Source organism: Schistocerca serialis, chromosome 9 (genome assembly GCF_023864345.2).
Source record: "Schistocerca serialis cubense isolate TAMUIC-IGC-003099 chromosome 9, iqSchSeri2.2, whole genome shotgun sequence".
Taxonomy (NCBI): domain Eukaryota; kingdom Metazoa; phylum Arthropoda; class Insecta; order Orthoptera; family Acrididae; genus Schistocerca; species Schistocerca serialis.
In genome coordinates this window covers 279,914,501-279,930,660 of record NC_064646.1, presented here as the reverse complement: position 1 = coordinate 279,930,660, position 16,160 = coordinate 279,914,501, and the positions used below count along the sequence as shown (strand labels likewise).

General features: G+C 42.4%; 1 protein-coding gene across 1 annotated transcript in view; it reads left to right on the top strand.

Moving 5' to 3' along the window:
* Positions 1-261: 261 nt before the first annotated feature.
* Positions 262-16,160, top strand: part of LOC126419541 (ras-like protein family member 10B) — a 140,189-nt gene continuing 124,290 nt past the window's right edge. Inside the window, exon 1 of the mRNA XM_050086731.1 lies at positions 262-434. Coding sequence (XP_049942688.1) covers positions 262-434 — 173 coding nt within the window. The remainder of the gene's footprint in view (positions 435-16,160) is intronic.

Here is a 16,160-nt window from a genome sequence, read left to right as displayed (position 1 = left end):
AATTTGTACAGAAAGCAGATGGCAGTTATAACAGTCGAGGGATATGAAAGGGAAGCATTGGTTGGGAAGGGAGTGAGACAGGGTTGTAGCCTATCCCCGATGTTATTCAATCTGTATAATGAGCAAGCAATAAAGGAAACAAAAGAAAAGTTCGGATTAGGTATTAAAATCCATGGAGAAGAAATAAAATCTTTGAGGTTCGCTGATGACATTGTAATTCTGTGAGAGACAGCAAGGGACTTGGAAGAGCAGTTGAACGGAATGGACAGTGTCTTGGAAGGAGACCACAACAACAATGGACTCGAGCAGTGCAGAGTCGGGTCACGGGCTGGCCCACTTGTGGCGACCGTGGCAGGACACGACAGGCGGGTTGGCGTCCCAGCGTCCTTGGGCAGGAACCGGAAGCTGCAGCAGCAGCAACAGCAGCAGCAGCAGTAGCGCGGGGCGCTGAGAGATCAATGTGCTGGGTGGTGTGCGAGGGGTAGGGGGAGGAGGAGCGAGGCTGCTAGGCAGCTACCTGGACTGGGGCCGGGACTAGAGGCACCGGTCGATACTCACGCAGCTGAGGGCTGCGGCCGCAGCAGCCGCAGACAACACCGTGGCTCGCCTTTCTCTGCGTGCCGTGCCCTGCTGCCGGTGGCTGCGTCCCGCCCGTCTAAGGGCCAAAGGTCGCCGTACGGCAAAACGAGCTGCTTGGCAGATCTCTGGAGCGCTATAAGGAGGCGAGCGCCAGCATGCCCCGGCAGTGTATCAAATTAAAAGTATTGTATGTCTACTAAAATTGCCAAGATGGTCTACTGTTGAGCTACAGGAAATATAGGTAAATTTCTGGAATTAGCGGAAGCCCTAACGCAAATAAAAACATATTTATACGTCGTCTTGTTTAGAGATCATTAAAGTTTAAATGTTTATTTATGACACATTATAACCATTAGCGGACATTTTAATATTTACAATGCACCAAGAAATAGGTCATGACCTCAACTGCAAAACAAATTGTTAAATTACACTACTGGCCATTAAAATTGCTACACCACGAAGATGACGTGACACAGACGCGAAATTTAACCGACAGGAAGAAGATGCTGTGATATGCAAATGATTAGCTTTTCAGAGCATTCACACAAGGTTGGCGCCGGTGCCGACACCTGCAACCTGCTGACATGAGGAAAGTTTCCAACCGATTTCTCATACACAAACAGCAGTTCACTGGCGTTGCCTGGTGAAACGTTGTCGTGATGCCTCGTGTAAGGAGGAGAAATGCGTACCATCACGTTTCCGACTTTGATAAAGGTCAGATTGTAGCCTATCGCGATTGCGGTTTATCGTATCGCGACATTGCTGCTCGCGTTGGTCGAGATCCAATGACTGTTAGCAGAATATGGAATCGGAGGGTTCAGGAGGGTAATACGGAACGCCGTGCTGGATCCCAATGGCCTAGAACCGCTCGGCCACATCGGCCGCCCGCCAGCGATGTGGAAGTCGTAGGATACTCTTAGCAGTGACAGTTGTGTTGACAGTTCGAGCGGCGCGGTCTACTGCCCGACGAATTTGTAGCTGTTCTGAAGCGAATGCCGTGAAATGGGCCAACACAAGATGTTCTGAAGGATATGGAGAGATGAAAGTCATAGTCGAAATTAGTAAAATTCGATGGCAGAGCGGTTCTAGGCGCTTCAGTCTCCAAAACCAAAACGAGCATTACCGATGTAAGTCATTTTCAGGCAGGTGTCTGGATAGTCGTACGATGAAGTACAGACTGAAAGAAGTACAGAAATATTCAGTCAGATGTTGATAAGGTGCAAAAATTGGCAACTTGCCTTACTTGTTGATAAATGTAAAACTAGTCACCTTCATAAATAGAACAAAGAAACCATAGTATCCTATGACTATAATATTGGGAAGCCACAACTGGAATCGATAAACTCTCACAAATTCGTGGTTGCACCTCTTTGTACAGACATGAGATGAAAAGACCACATAAGCTGAATAGTGGATGAAGCAACTACCAGAGTTCCGTTTATTGGTAGGACACTAGGGAAATGCAGTCAGTCTACAAAGGAGATTGCTTACAAATCACTCGTGCAATCCATCCTGGAATATTGCTCATGTGTGTGAGATCCCTGCCAGATACGACTTTCAGGGGATATTGAACGCGTACAGGGAGGGGCAGCACGAGTGGTGATACATTTGTTTGGCCTGGCGGAGAGTGTGGCAGAGATGTTGAATGAACTGAATTGGCAGACTCTTGAAGATCGACGGAAACCACCCCCAGGAAGGTTACTAACAACGTTTCAAGAACCATCTTTAAAGAGTGATTCCAGCAATGTACTACAACTCACTACTTATATTACGCACAAAGGCATTTAAACAATCATTCTTCCCGTGCTCCGTTCATGAATGGAACGGCAATAAGACGTAATAACTGGTATAGTTGGACATACCCTCTTCCGTGGACCTCAAAGTGGTTTTCAGCCTATGAATGAGGATGTAGATGTTTCTAGAAAGAATCTCTCACTTCGCAGCGGAATATGCACTACTTTTGAAACTATCTTTTTCAAACCCAGTCACTGTGATTCTGACTTCTGTATACGACAAACTTACAGTGCAGGAAAGTATTTAGAAGCACTGAAATTGTCACTTTCACTGAAGATTTGCTGAACACATACCTTAACACCAGAACTCTTGACTAGAAATGGGAAATGCTGTAAGTGCGAAATGACAACGTCTTCGTGAACAGGTTTAATAGTAGCAATGGAAACGTTTTTAGAAGGAATGCAAACTATGATAGTTTCACATCATTTGTAATGTGTAACAGAGAAAATGTTTCAAACCTAAAATACATTTAATATTTGGAAAAAATTAGTAATTAAAATTTACGTAACACTTCATTTCCAAGGATCACTGACTGTGCGCAGCACACCTCCACCCACTCTCTCAGTCCATCTGCACCATCCAGCTCTCTCTGTCCAACTCCCCCTCTGTTCAAGTGACCACTGATACCAGCATCATCGAGCAACAGACGCAGCACGAGCAACCTGAGAGGCAGTTCTCCGAAAGGCCTCCACTCGAAAGGCCACAACTTGACTCCTTTCAAACTCGCTCAGTTGCTATAGGAGCACGAGCGCGTGTTCATTGCGTGGTTGCCTGCTTGCTTCATACGTTTGCACCACGTTGAGCCTTCTGGTTGTGGGCATTCCCTAATAAAGGATGGACACAGATGACGCTCAGGCAGCTACGCCACTCCGTTACCTTTCAGTGAACGGCGTCGAAACCGTTGGCAGTTCAGCTACTATTCCCCAGGTGGCAAACGCCGTCATCGGTTCAAAATTGACGTCGTCTTTCCAGGTGTATTAATTTTTGCCACTGTTATCATAATTAATAGCATAAACGAATAACGGTATAAACGAATACAGTTGTAAATACACGACACTATAAACAAAAAAGGAGAGATTCGTTTCTCGGTATCGAGAGAGCACATTCCGGGAAGAGATGGGCAACATATTACTACCGCCCACATATATCTCGCGTAATGATCACAACGAAAAGATCCGAGAAATTAGAGCAAATACGGAGACTTACAAGCAGTCGTTCTTCCCACGCACAATTCGTGAATGGAACAGGGAAGGGGGGATCAGATAGTGGTACAATAAGTACCCTCCGCCACACACCGTAAGGTGGCTCGCGGAGTATAGATGTAGATGTAGATGTAGATCGAAAATCCCCCCGCCCCACCTCACCCTTCCCACGAACCATAGACCTTCCCGTTGGTGGGGAGGCTTGCGTGCGATACACGTCGCCTTACCGTAGGTGCAACCGTATCGGAGGGATATCTGTTAAGACGTCAGACAAGCGTGTAGTTTCTGAGGAAGGGTAGTAACTTTTTCAGTAGTTGTAGAGGCAACAGTCTGGACAATGGTTCGATTTGGCTTTGTAAAATCAACCAAAACGGCCTTGCTGTGCTGATACTGCGAACGGCTGAAAGCAAGGGGAAACTACAGCCGTAATTTTTTCCGAGGGTATGCAGTTCTACTGTGTGGCTAATGATGACGGAATAGCCGAGCGGTCTGAGGCGCTGCAGTCATGGACTGTGCGGCTGGTCCCGGAGGAGGTTCGAGTCCTCCCTCGGGCATGGGTGTGTGTGTGTTTGTCCTTAGGATAATTTAGGTTAAGTAGTGTGTAAGCTTAGGGACTGATGACCTTAGCAGTTAAGTCCCATAAGATTTCACACACATTTGAACATTTTGATGATGACATACTCTGGGTAAAATACTCCGGAGGTAAAATAGTGCACCATTCGGTTAACCTTGAGGGGACTACTAAAGAAAATGTAGTAATTAGAAGAAACAGAAGTAGCGTTCTACGGATCAGAGCGAGGAGTGTTAGATCCCTTAATTGGGCAGGTAGGTTAGAAAATTTAGCACAGGAAATGGAGAGATGAAAGTCAGACATAGTTAAAATTAGTAAAATTCGATTGCAGAGGAACAGGACTTCTGGTCAACTGAATACTGGGTTATAAATACAAAATCAATAGAGATAACGCAGGAGTAGGTTTGATATGTTAATATCTTGGCTACAAAAATTCGTCCACTATGCTGTTCCTAGTAGCTTACCCCCTTCTTGTTGTTTATAGGGGGTAGAAATAGGGGTAAGCTACTAGGAACAACGTAGTGGACGCGTTATTGCAACCAAGATAGACACGAAACAAACGCCCACTACAGTAGGACAAATTTATATGCCAACTAGCTCTGCAGGTCATGAAGACACTGAAGAAATGTTTGATGAGATAAAAGAAATTATTTAAATAGTTAAGGAAGATGAAAATGTAGTAGTCATGGAGGGGAAGAATTCGATACTAGGGAAAGGAATAGAAGGAAAAGTAGTAGTTGAATGTGGACAGGGGGAAAGGGATGAAAGAAGAAGCCGCCTGGTAGAATTTTTCACAAACCATTGCACAGTACAATGTTAACACACAGATTCAGTAATCAGATTTTAAAATGTAAGACATTTTCAGAGGCAGATGCATTCTCTGGCCACAATTTATTGGTTATGAACTGTAGATTAAAACTGAAGCAACTGCAAAAAGGTAGAAATTCAAGGGGATGGAACGTGGACAAGCTGAAATAACAAGAGGTTGTTGAGAGTTTCAGAGGGAGCATTAGGCAAAACTTGACTAGAACAGGGAAAAAGAATACAGCAGAAAACGAATGGGTGGCATTGAGAGATGAAATAATGAAGGCAGCAAAAGATCAGATGGGTAAAAAGACAAATACCCGCAGAAATTGTTGGATATCACAAGAGATAATAAATTTAACTGAAGAAAGGAGAAAATATGAAAATGCAGAAAATGAAGCAGGCGAAAGGGAATACAAACGTCTAAACATGAGACTGATAGCGAGTGCAAAATAGCTAAGCAGGAATGGCTAATGATACATGTAAGGATCTACAATCGCATATCAATAGGGGAAAGATATTTATCGCCTACAGAACTTTGGAGAAAAGAGAATTAGCTTTCTTAATATCAAGAGCTCAAATGAAAAACCAGCCGTAAGCGAAGAAAGGAAAGTCGAAAGATGGAAGGAGTATAAATGGGGTCTACAGAAGAGAGAGATACTTGAGGGCAGTGTTATAGAAATGGAAGAGGACATAGATAGAGATCAGATGGGAGCTTTGACACTGAGAGAATAATTTGGCAGAGCACTGAAAGACCTAGATCGAAAGAAGGACCCTATAATAGGCGACATTCTATCAGAACCACTGATAGCCATGGGAGAATCAGCCATGGCTAAACTATTCCACCTCGTATGCAAAACGTATGAGACGGACGAAATACCCTCGCTCTTCAAGAATAATAAAATAATTCCAATTTCAAATAAAGCAGGTGTTGACAGGCGTTAGTATTACCGAACTATCAGTTTAATAAGTCATGGTTACAAAATACTAACACGCAGTCTTTGCGGAATAATATGAAAGAACTGGTAGACCTCGAAGAAGATCAGTTTAGGTTCCGGAGAAATGTCGGAACACGCGAGGCAAAACTGACCCTACGACTTCTCTTAGAAGATGGGTTAAGAAAAGGCAAACCTACGTGTATGTCATTTGTGGATATAGAGAAATGTTTTGACAGTTTTGGCTGGAATACTCCCTTCGAAATCCTGAAGGTAGTGGGAGTAAAATACAGGAAGCGAAAGGTTGTTTACAACTTGTACAGGAACCAGACAGTAGTTATAAGAGTCGAGGGGCATGAAAGGGAAGCAATGGTTGAGAAGGAAGTGGGACAGGATTGTAAGCTGCCCTCGATGTTATTCAATCTGTGTATTGAGCAAGCAGTAAAGGAAACTGAAGAAAAATTTCGAGTAGGAATTAAAGTGCAGGAAGAAGGAATACAAGCTTTGAGGTGAATAATATCTTGAAAAAAACGATATAAGATGAACATTAGAAAAGCAAAACGAGGTTAATTGAATGTAGTCGAATTAAATCAGGTGATGTCACGGGAATTACACTCCTGGAAATTGAAATAAGAACACCGTGAATTCATTGTCCCAGGAAGGGGAAACTTTATTGACACATTCCTGGGGTCAGATACATCACATGATCACACTGACAGAACCACAGGCACATAGACACAGGCAACAGAGCATGCACAATGTCGGCACTAGTACAGTGTATATCCACCTTTCGCAGCAATGCAGGCTGCTATTCTCCCATGGAGACGATCGTAGAGATGCTGGATGTAGTCCTGTGGAACGGCTTGCCATGCCATTTCCACCTGGCGCCTCAGTTGGACCAGCGTTCGTGCTGGACGTGCAGACCGCGTGAGACGACGCTTCATCCAGTCCCAAACATGCTCAATGGGGGACAGATCCGGAGATCTTGCTGGCCAGGGTAGTTCACTTACACCTTCTAGAGCACGTTGGGTGGCACGGGATACATGCGGACGTGCATTGTCCTGTTGGAACAGCAAGTTCCCTTGCCGGTCTAGGAATGGTAGAACGATGGGTTCGATGACGGTTTGGATGTACCGTGCACTATTCAGTGTCCCCTCGACGATCACCAGTGGTGTACGGCCAGTGTAGGAGATCGCTCCCCACACCATGATGCCGGGTGTTGGCCCTGTGTGCCTCGGTCGTATGCACTCCTGATTGTGGCGCTCACCTGCACGGCGCCAAACACGCATACGACCATCATTGGCACCAAGGCAGAAGCGACTCTCATCGCTGAAGACGACACGTCTCCACTTGTCCCTCCATTCACGCCTGTCGCTACACCACTGGAGGCGGGCTGCACGATGTTGGGGCGTGAGCGGAAGACGGCCTAACGGTGCGCGGGACCGTAGCCCACCTTCATGGAGACGGTTGCGAATGGTCCTCGCCGATACCCCAGGAGCAACAGTGTCCCTAATTTGCTGGGAAGTGGCGGTGCGGTCCCCTACGGCACTGCGTAGGATCCTACGGTCTTGGCGTGCATCCGTGCGTCGCTGCGGTCCGGTGCCAGGTCGACGGGCACGTGCACCTTCCGCCGACCACTGGCGACAACATCGATATACTGTGGAGACCTCACGCCCCACGTGTTGAGCAATTCGGCGGTACGTCCACCCGGCCTCCCGCATGCCCACTATACGCCCTCGCTCAAAGTCCGTCAACTGCACATACGGTTCACGTCCACGCTGTCGCGGCATGCTACCAGTGTTAAAGACTGCGATGGAGCTCCGTATGCCACGGCAAACTGGCTGACACTGACGGTGGCGGTGCACAAATGCTGCGCAGCTAGCGCCATTCGACGGCCAACACCGCGGTTCCTGGTGTGTCCGCTGTGCCGTGCGTGTGATCATTGCTTGTACAGCCCTCTCGCAGTGTCCGGAGCAAGTATGGTGGGTCTGACACACCGGTGTCAATGTGTTCTTTTTTCCATTTCCAGGAGTGTAGCTTAGAAAACGATACACGTGAAGTAGTAGATGAGTTTTCCTGTTTACACAGAAAAATAACTGATGATGGCCGACATTGGGAGGATATAAAATGTACGCTGCCATGGGAAGAAAAGCGTTTCTGAAGAAGAGAAATTTGTTAATATGGCATATAGATTTAAGTGTTAGAAACTCTTTTCTGGAAGTATTTGAGTGGAGTTTAGCCATGCATGGAAGTGAAACATGGACGATAAAAAGTCGAGATACGAAAAAATAGAAGCTTTTGAATTGTTGTGGTACAGAAGAATACTGACGATTAAATGGAAAGATCACGTAACAAACGAAGAAGTGCTTAAGAGAACTGAGGAGAAAAGAAATTGATTACAAGATGGGACATATTGTGAGACATAAAGGGACCACCAACATAGTACTGTTGGGAACTGGGGGATCTGGAATGTGTGTGGGAGGGGGGGGGGGGGGGGGGAGAAAATGGAAGAAGGAGACAGAGAGATGAATACAGTAAGCAGTTTCAGAAGGATGTAGATTGCAGTACTTCAGAGATGCTTGCACAGAATAGAGTAGCATGGAGAGCCGCATCAAACCAGTCGTCGGACTGAAGCCTCCAACAGAAAAAACAAAAGCTGAAGAAGTGCTCACGATCATATGGCATGCGCTCTAGCCTCCACATCTACTGGTACTTCATTGCTTTTAGTATCGTGTACATTAAATTGTATGTGTTTACGCTATTAATTATGGTACGTCCTGTATGTCATAAACAGTAACGGCCCCATCACACTTCCTTCGGGTACTCTTGGAATTATCTTAACGTCTGTCGATTTTACTTCGTTAAGAGCGACACATTGAATTTCGTTCTGCAAGAAAGTCCTTAATGCAGTCATAAATCCTCTGACCGCGCGGCCGCCTTGTTTTCCAGACTATCTGATGATGGGTATCTCCCGAAACTCATGCAATGAAGTCATTGGTTTTTAACTATTGGCATTTCATTTAACAACCAATTCAGCAATTTTGCAGCACTCATATTAATTTCTTATATATTTTAAATTTCTTACTAGAGACCAACAAAATTAAATTCAACAAAAAAGCGCTCAGAATTTGTCTTCCGTGTCTCACACAACTCCAGTCTTGGTATTAGATGTTGCGAAGTTAAGTTAGTGCATCCTTTGCCGTTGAGGAAGGAATACCGACATCGTATACAGGCCTTTCTGTTTTGCTACATGCCTGGTCTTTTAGATGGAGTACGGCGTGGCATACATCATCCACGGTCCTCCCTCTTTTTAATATGTTGACGTTTGCCGTTCGTCTTTCTCAGAGAAAGAATTTTTAATACTTATTACAGACAGATGAGTATGAGACACTTTGATAATATTGCATGTGGGGACATTTCACGCTTGTATTGATAAAAATGTTTCAGAAGCATCTCCAGCTTCAAGATGTCAGTTGAATGCATGGGAATTAAATGGAATCTCATCAAAATCTTACTGAACATTGACTCCGACGCATGACAGTTGGAACTCCAGAGGCAAGAACTGTTTGACAAAAAGATGTTTTCATCATCTAGTAAAGAATACCTGAAACATTTTCTCCATGATGTGGCACTTGGAACAAGTCTAGGGACATGCAACAAAATACCGAAACCACAATAGCGCGTAAAACTCATTTTGTGGAAACGTGGCACTTACGAAGTTGACATTTCCTCTTTTCGAACAACTGGCTCATGATTACGCATTTCCATTTGCCTTTAGGTCTCCTTTGGCAATGAGCTTGACGTAAAATAGTATTTTTCGACCAAACGACAATGGTCTATGCGTACGCCATGCATGAGCACGCTTTATTGTTTATCATTTGCACACTGTATTTCATATTCTCTCAATCTGAAATCATTAGGTGTATTCCAGCGCAAATGTGCCTCAAGAGCATGCGTATGTTTTGTAGTCTTTCAGAAACAGTTCCAGTATCACACCTTACCTCAGCCTGCCGGTTTACGTGTTAGTGATTACACATAACCGATTTCCGATAGTGAATACATTGTGCCAGTAAATTTCATGAGAGAATATTACATTTTCCTCGGCTTTTGTCTACGTTACACCAACTGGGAGCAGAAACGGTTCTGAAGTTACATTCCTTGTCCAAATATTTACTATTAAAAACAGTCTTGATCACGATTTATTTATCAAGGTGACCGGTTCGACCACTACTGTGGTCATCTTCAAACGATTGAGTAGGAACCTCCTTCTGTTGGAGAATCACTAGTGACTAGAGAAAGAAGTTCCTACTCAATGGTCTGAAGATGACCACAGTAGTAGTCTAGACTGGTCACCATGATAAATAAATCGTGATCAAGACTGTTTTTAATAGTAAATATTTGTAACAAATTGATCACTGCCATTCCCATAATATATTCAAAAGTAATTTCTTGTCCAAACTGAAATAATGCTTCTATAACTCCTCGGCTGATGATACGACGTTTGATTTTGAAGAAAAAAGAATGATAGACGTAAATTATTTCATAGCAGTTAGGATCTGTGGCACTTTTCTTTTTCGGACACGAGAATAGCCATATATAACATTTTAGTGACCCACTCTGGTCAGACGATTAGTGATAATAAATTATATACATAACCCTTCCTGAGGAATAATTATATTACTGAAAACCGTATCAAAAGCACTACTGTAGTTCCTCAGATTAGTGTTCACATACAGACAGAAAAAAGTGGGGGGGGGCGGGGATTTTAATTTATAATGTGCATAAATGATCATACCGCATCATCCTTGATGTATACGGTACTGAAAAAAACTGTAAATAAGCGTTTTAATTTTTACCAATGACTGAAAACACCATTACAGTCGGCCTTGGTAAGCAACAAGTCAGATCCGGTACAGCGGCGGAGGTTTAAGATGATGGGCCGCCATTCCGAGAGGAAGTGCTCCGTCAAAGTTTATTGCTCTCCGTTATGGCCCAAGTCGGATTCTGCGCTTTATTGACGCATCGTTAACTTGGAAACAGCGAATATCCTGGATGCCTGGAGGAGATTAGATGCAGATTCCTGTTCACGGCGAGGTATCAAGTATACTTAAAATGCTATTCCCTTGATCCTTAAAATATAATCGCTCCTTAAGGTAGCCAACATTCGCCTCACGATGGACCGAGTTATTTTACAGTCAATTGCTGTTATCAGGAACGACTCACCAATGAAATTTTGTAAATGAGTTCGGTAAGTATCTTCCCATAAGAGTTTGTAAATCCGAATTAGAAGTAAGTAAGTGCAGGCATGGAGCAAGCAAAATAAGGACGGAAATAGCTAATGGTGGTTCTTAATACATTCCATTAAACTGCATTAGTTCAAAATTTTCAACTGACTCGGTTACGGACAAACTCAGTTTTACCGTTCCGAACGTCAGTCGGTAAAAACAGATTCCTTGTAGGATCTCTTTGTGTTCGATTGTACGTACGTCTGTCTGTTAGTACCCTTTCACTCAGGAAACTGTAGATGAATCAAATCGAAATTTATGTCACATATTAAAGAATATGGTCCCTCGGCGGCGTAAGAAAGCTAAGCTTCAACATTACTGCGACCAAAAGATGATGCCATTTACATCACATGTTTTGATATCTTGCCAATTTCGATATCGACAACAGGCAAAAATCCTCGAACTTCTCGATTCCGGGCGTGGATGAACTCTATATATATAATTAAGTTTGCACAGAATCCTCGGTGTGCGAGTTCTATTCGCACTTACGCATTTTTTTTAATAAAAAGATTTTACTAAGGAGACTATCAGCAGTTAGGTTGTTCGCTTCTGCGGCGTCTGTGTCAAAGTTATTCCGAATTTACACGTCATCTTGTGGTCCTGAATATATATTTATTTAATTCGAAAGTGTTCGTAACGTAATAGTTGTGTTGCAAAAAAATGCAGTAATGCCCCGAAGTATATATGATTAAAACCTCAATAGCAGTAGTAATTCAGTTTTCTTGATGAATTCTTGACACCTCCCGAAAAAAGCTAAACCTTGACTCCTGAACATGTGTCCCATGATATACATACACTGTTCTGTAACGTTATTTCGATAAGTAGTAGTCCTTTGATGTGATACGTGCCCTTTTATTCCCAGTGCACAAATGACACATGTTTCTCGTTTGCAATTTTCCAAAGAGAGAGAATTCTGTCTAGAAGAAAGCGTCCGTATTTATAGTTATAACTACTAACGAAGTGCAGAAACGTGTTCTTACAATGGGATGAGAGACCGTTTTCGAAAAACCTGAAACGTTGAAAAGAGCATGCTGGGGGAAAGAATAATAGGACCGGCGCTGAGGGTTCCGTACAATCTCAGTTATATATGGGCAGTTTATCCACTCTGAGAATGGAGAATATCGACTATGCCTGTTATCGATATTGATACTGGCAAGTAATCGGTCCTGGGAAGTTCCAGGCCTGTGGCGAATTTTTTAATATTAAGTTTTACGTCGGATAGCAAATGACAAAAAATATTTGTTTTATGTGATATAATCATAAGTTAAAACTATTCGAATTTCTTTCCTTTGCTTCTACTGTTAAACCTTGCTTCTGGCTAAATTTCAAGAATCTAGGTCAACGGTGAGTACCCTATAGGTTTTGATAAGTTGGTTAGCTAATATCAAAATATGTGACATACATGGCCGTATCTGTTGGTTGCACTGCCTGGAAAGCTTACGTTTACGACACCGCCAAGAGGGTACATAACTTAGTATCTGACAACAATTTCAATTCGGTAAGTCTACCTCTTCTGAGAAAAAAAGGTCTTAACAGACGGAAGAATAGACGGACAATCGGATACAAATGACAGGTTCTTTTTTTCGTATAGTATAAATATAAATACACAAGTTTTGGAATTTTCTTTCATTTGTACAGTGAAACCTTCCTTCTTTCCAAATTTCTTGATACTACGCCAGCGTTAAGTACTCTATAGGTTTTAATGAGTGAGTTTTCGAGTACCAAAATATTTGACATAAACGGCCATATCTTTTGACTGCATTTATGAAACCACCAACTTATAAAGTGATATAAATTTCGACTTGATACGTCCACCCGTTCCTAAGATAAGAAAGATCTTGACGGGTGAACAGACTGACAATCTGATAACAAATGACGAAATTGTTTCGTGTAATATAATTAAAAATTTTCGATTTTCAGATTTTTTCCTTTAACTGTACTGTGAAGCATTGTTTCTTGCCAAATATCATGATTCTATGCCAACGGCAAGTACCCTATAAGTTTTGGTGAGTGAGTCTGAAGTAAGAAAATATGTGACATAAATAGCCGTATGTTTTGATGCAGTGACTTGGAAGTTTATGTTTTCTACATCGCCAAGGGACCATGGACCTTATTACATAAATAAATGTCAATTTAAAGCTTCTGTCCGTTCCTGAGGAAAATGTTTTTCCAAACAGACAGAAGGACAACAAACAAAATGATCCTGTAAGCGTTCGGTTTTCACCGATTGAAAATGAAACCATGTATAACTGCGTCCAGCTATGTATCTCCCAATGAGATTACATTATATTTCTTATGCATGGACTGTACAGTAGAATGAGGACAGCTGAAGAGCTACTTTAAGCAGAGACAGTAGAAGACGCTCTGGCTTCGAAAGCCAACAGTAATGGCTAGAAGAATAATCTATTAGTGATATCCCCTTTCAGCACTCCTATGTAGTATTTTCTTAACGTCAACTCATGCTGAACGCGAACGGAATGTAACGACACCGTTAAATGCCAGTGCGTTCACGATACAACGTCACTTCACTTAACCCAGTACCGAACGGTGAATCTGATGTTGTGGGGAACCGTCTGTGTTGCAAAGAGTCGGAATATACGTTGTATCAGACTTAAGGAAATAGAAATATTAGGCTCTATTACTGGCCAAATCCAAATCATAAGCAATGTTCTTGATAAAGTTTATATGGTAAATTATTGAGAAGTGATTGGAAAAGTGATGCCCAATCGTTCCAAAACATCGGGATTTGCTTTATAGAGAAAATATTTATACATAAAAAACACATCAAACAATAGTCAAAAGGCAGTACGTAGGGTCCTTACCCCTTACCCATTGTATTTTGTTTGCATTCCAAGTATCAGATGATGCTGAATACAAATGTTTTATTTTTTTTTTTCCTGAGATAGAGCTAACTTTTTCACTGTCATAAAAATTCACTTAATGAAAATTCCTTCCTCTATTTATGTCTGTATTTATGCACAGAATAGGCTTTCTCATTGTCAAAGAACTGTGAAACCTAAATCATTTTTCATTTTCAGATATTTGGCCTCTTTTATGCAAGAATACTCATAGAAAAAAAACCAAGATCTCGTGGAACCTTCGCAAAGCGTCACAAAAACGAAGCAGAAGACAAGATGAAAATTACGTACCACAAAAAATACACAAACAGAACATTAGTGAGGGTGACTGAGCATCCTTGACGTTGATGCCCAGTCCGATTCAGTTCCGGTCTGCTGAATGTTGCCATTTCAGATGCACTGTGAAATGCTTCGAAGTTCCGCTCCGTGACGCGCAGTACGTAACGTCCTTCGGCGGAGAAGGCTAAGAGGGTTCGGTTTAATGCCCCGTCGTCGACAAGTTTACTAGAACCGATGAACTAACTCGAAATTGACGGTAATGGGGCAGTTTATTCACAGCGTCGTTCCCTGAGAAACTGACCGAATGTTCACCTTAGTTTTTAATGCCTCGTCGTCGACAAGTTTATTAGAACCGGTGAACTAACTCGAAATTGACGGTAATTGTGCAGTTTGTGCAGTGTCGTTCCCTTAGAAACGGACCGAGCTTTCACCTTAGTTATTTAGGTAAACCACGTGCCTTTCTGAGTGAAATTCCGAGCGTGCAAGGTTTGCCTGCAGTGTGCAGTTTACTGTGTCCCTGCTAAACACAACGCGTGTTGCACCGCAATACTGTTCTGCACGTAGCCTGCTATAAACGGACGTGAAAATAAATGCTTACAGCAGTTGTAATCGACCTGAGACTGTGGGATCCAGTATCTCAGAGAAAATCTTGTACTTTTAATAATGTAACTATAAATTAATTATTGTACTGAAGCTCAGTTTATATTCGTAAGTTTTTGAGTAATTATATTCAGACGTATGGTTTCTTCTCATGCGAGATAATGGTGAACGTGAGTTGTAACACATGATGGAGGAAAGTTCTCTTACATGCCCTTCTTATTCTTTACAAGGTTTACTTTGTATAGCTAGGTCTGCAAACAATGGTTCAGAAAACGACGCATCGAGAAGTTCATACATTTAATGTGGTATACTGTTTTGCACACGAAGAAGCGCTCTTAGTGAAGAAAATGCAAGAAAAACTATGAGGAACCATGAATAGAATATTCAGAATTGAGCACTTTATTAAAAGTTCCAGCTTTAAATTCAAGATTATTTGGAAATATTTCTAGAAACTGAGAAAGAAAAAGTCTTCATTTATTACGAGTACTACATTCTAAAAGGCTTAACACAGATGAAGCATGAAAACAGGAAGAATGTGTACTGACCTGTTAAAAAAAATAGAAATAGTGAACTGTCCAGGAACAAGTTCAATAAAGAGCTGCCTGAAATGGTAATGACGTCATAGGTAAGTGATTATGGTGTGATACTGCCACGCGAGCGAGCTGTGTTCAAAACTCACTCTTGACAGCTGTCACACTACACATTGGTTATAGTGATACCAGACGAGATACCACACAGACGTCTCACAGAAACGAAAACAACAAATAAACGGGTGTGAACAATGTTACCATAAAGGGAGTCAAGAGTCAAGACATCGAAAACGAAACGAGACTTCGAAAACGCTAAAAAATATGTTTTGACAGAGCGCAGAGGAACTGTATGATTGCGTTCATTTGTTGCAGCTTGTGTGACAAACTATTGTGTTTTCATAATATCCTAGGGAGTGATCCAATTCACATTCATAACAAGACCTATATCGGGCAAGGAGGCACATCTCACTCAATTACCAGTCGTACAAATTAGGTGCGTCCATAAAAATTCTTATTGTGGTATATAAGAAACTATCAGCCTCGGTTGCGGTAATGAAACCAACCTTTACCTAGGTTTCAGCCCAAGTAATTGAGCCTTCTTCAGAAGATAAACCTCATTCTATAATATGTCTACGAGGGCATGGTCTAGAAATAAAAGTAAAACAGCCTGAAGAGGAGTAGTCACATTTTAAAAATGCGGTACGTAGGTACTAAGTCACCACC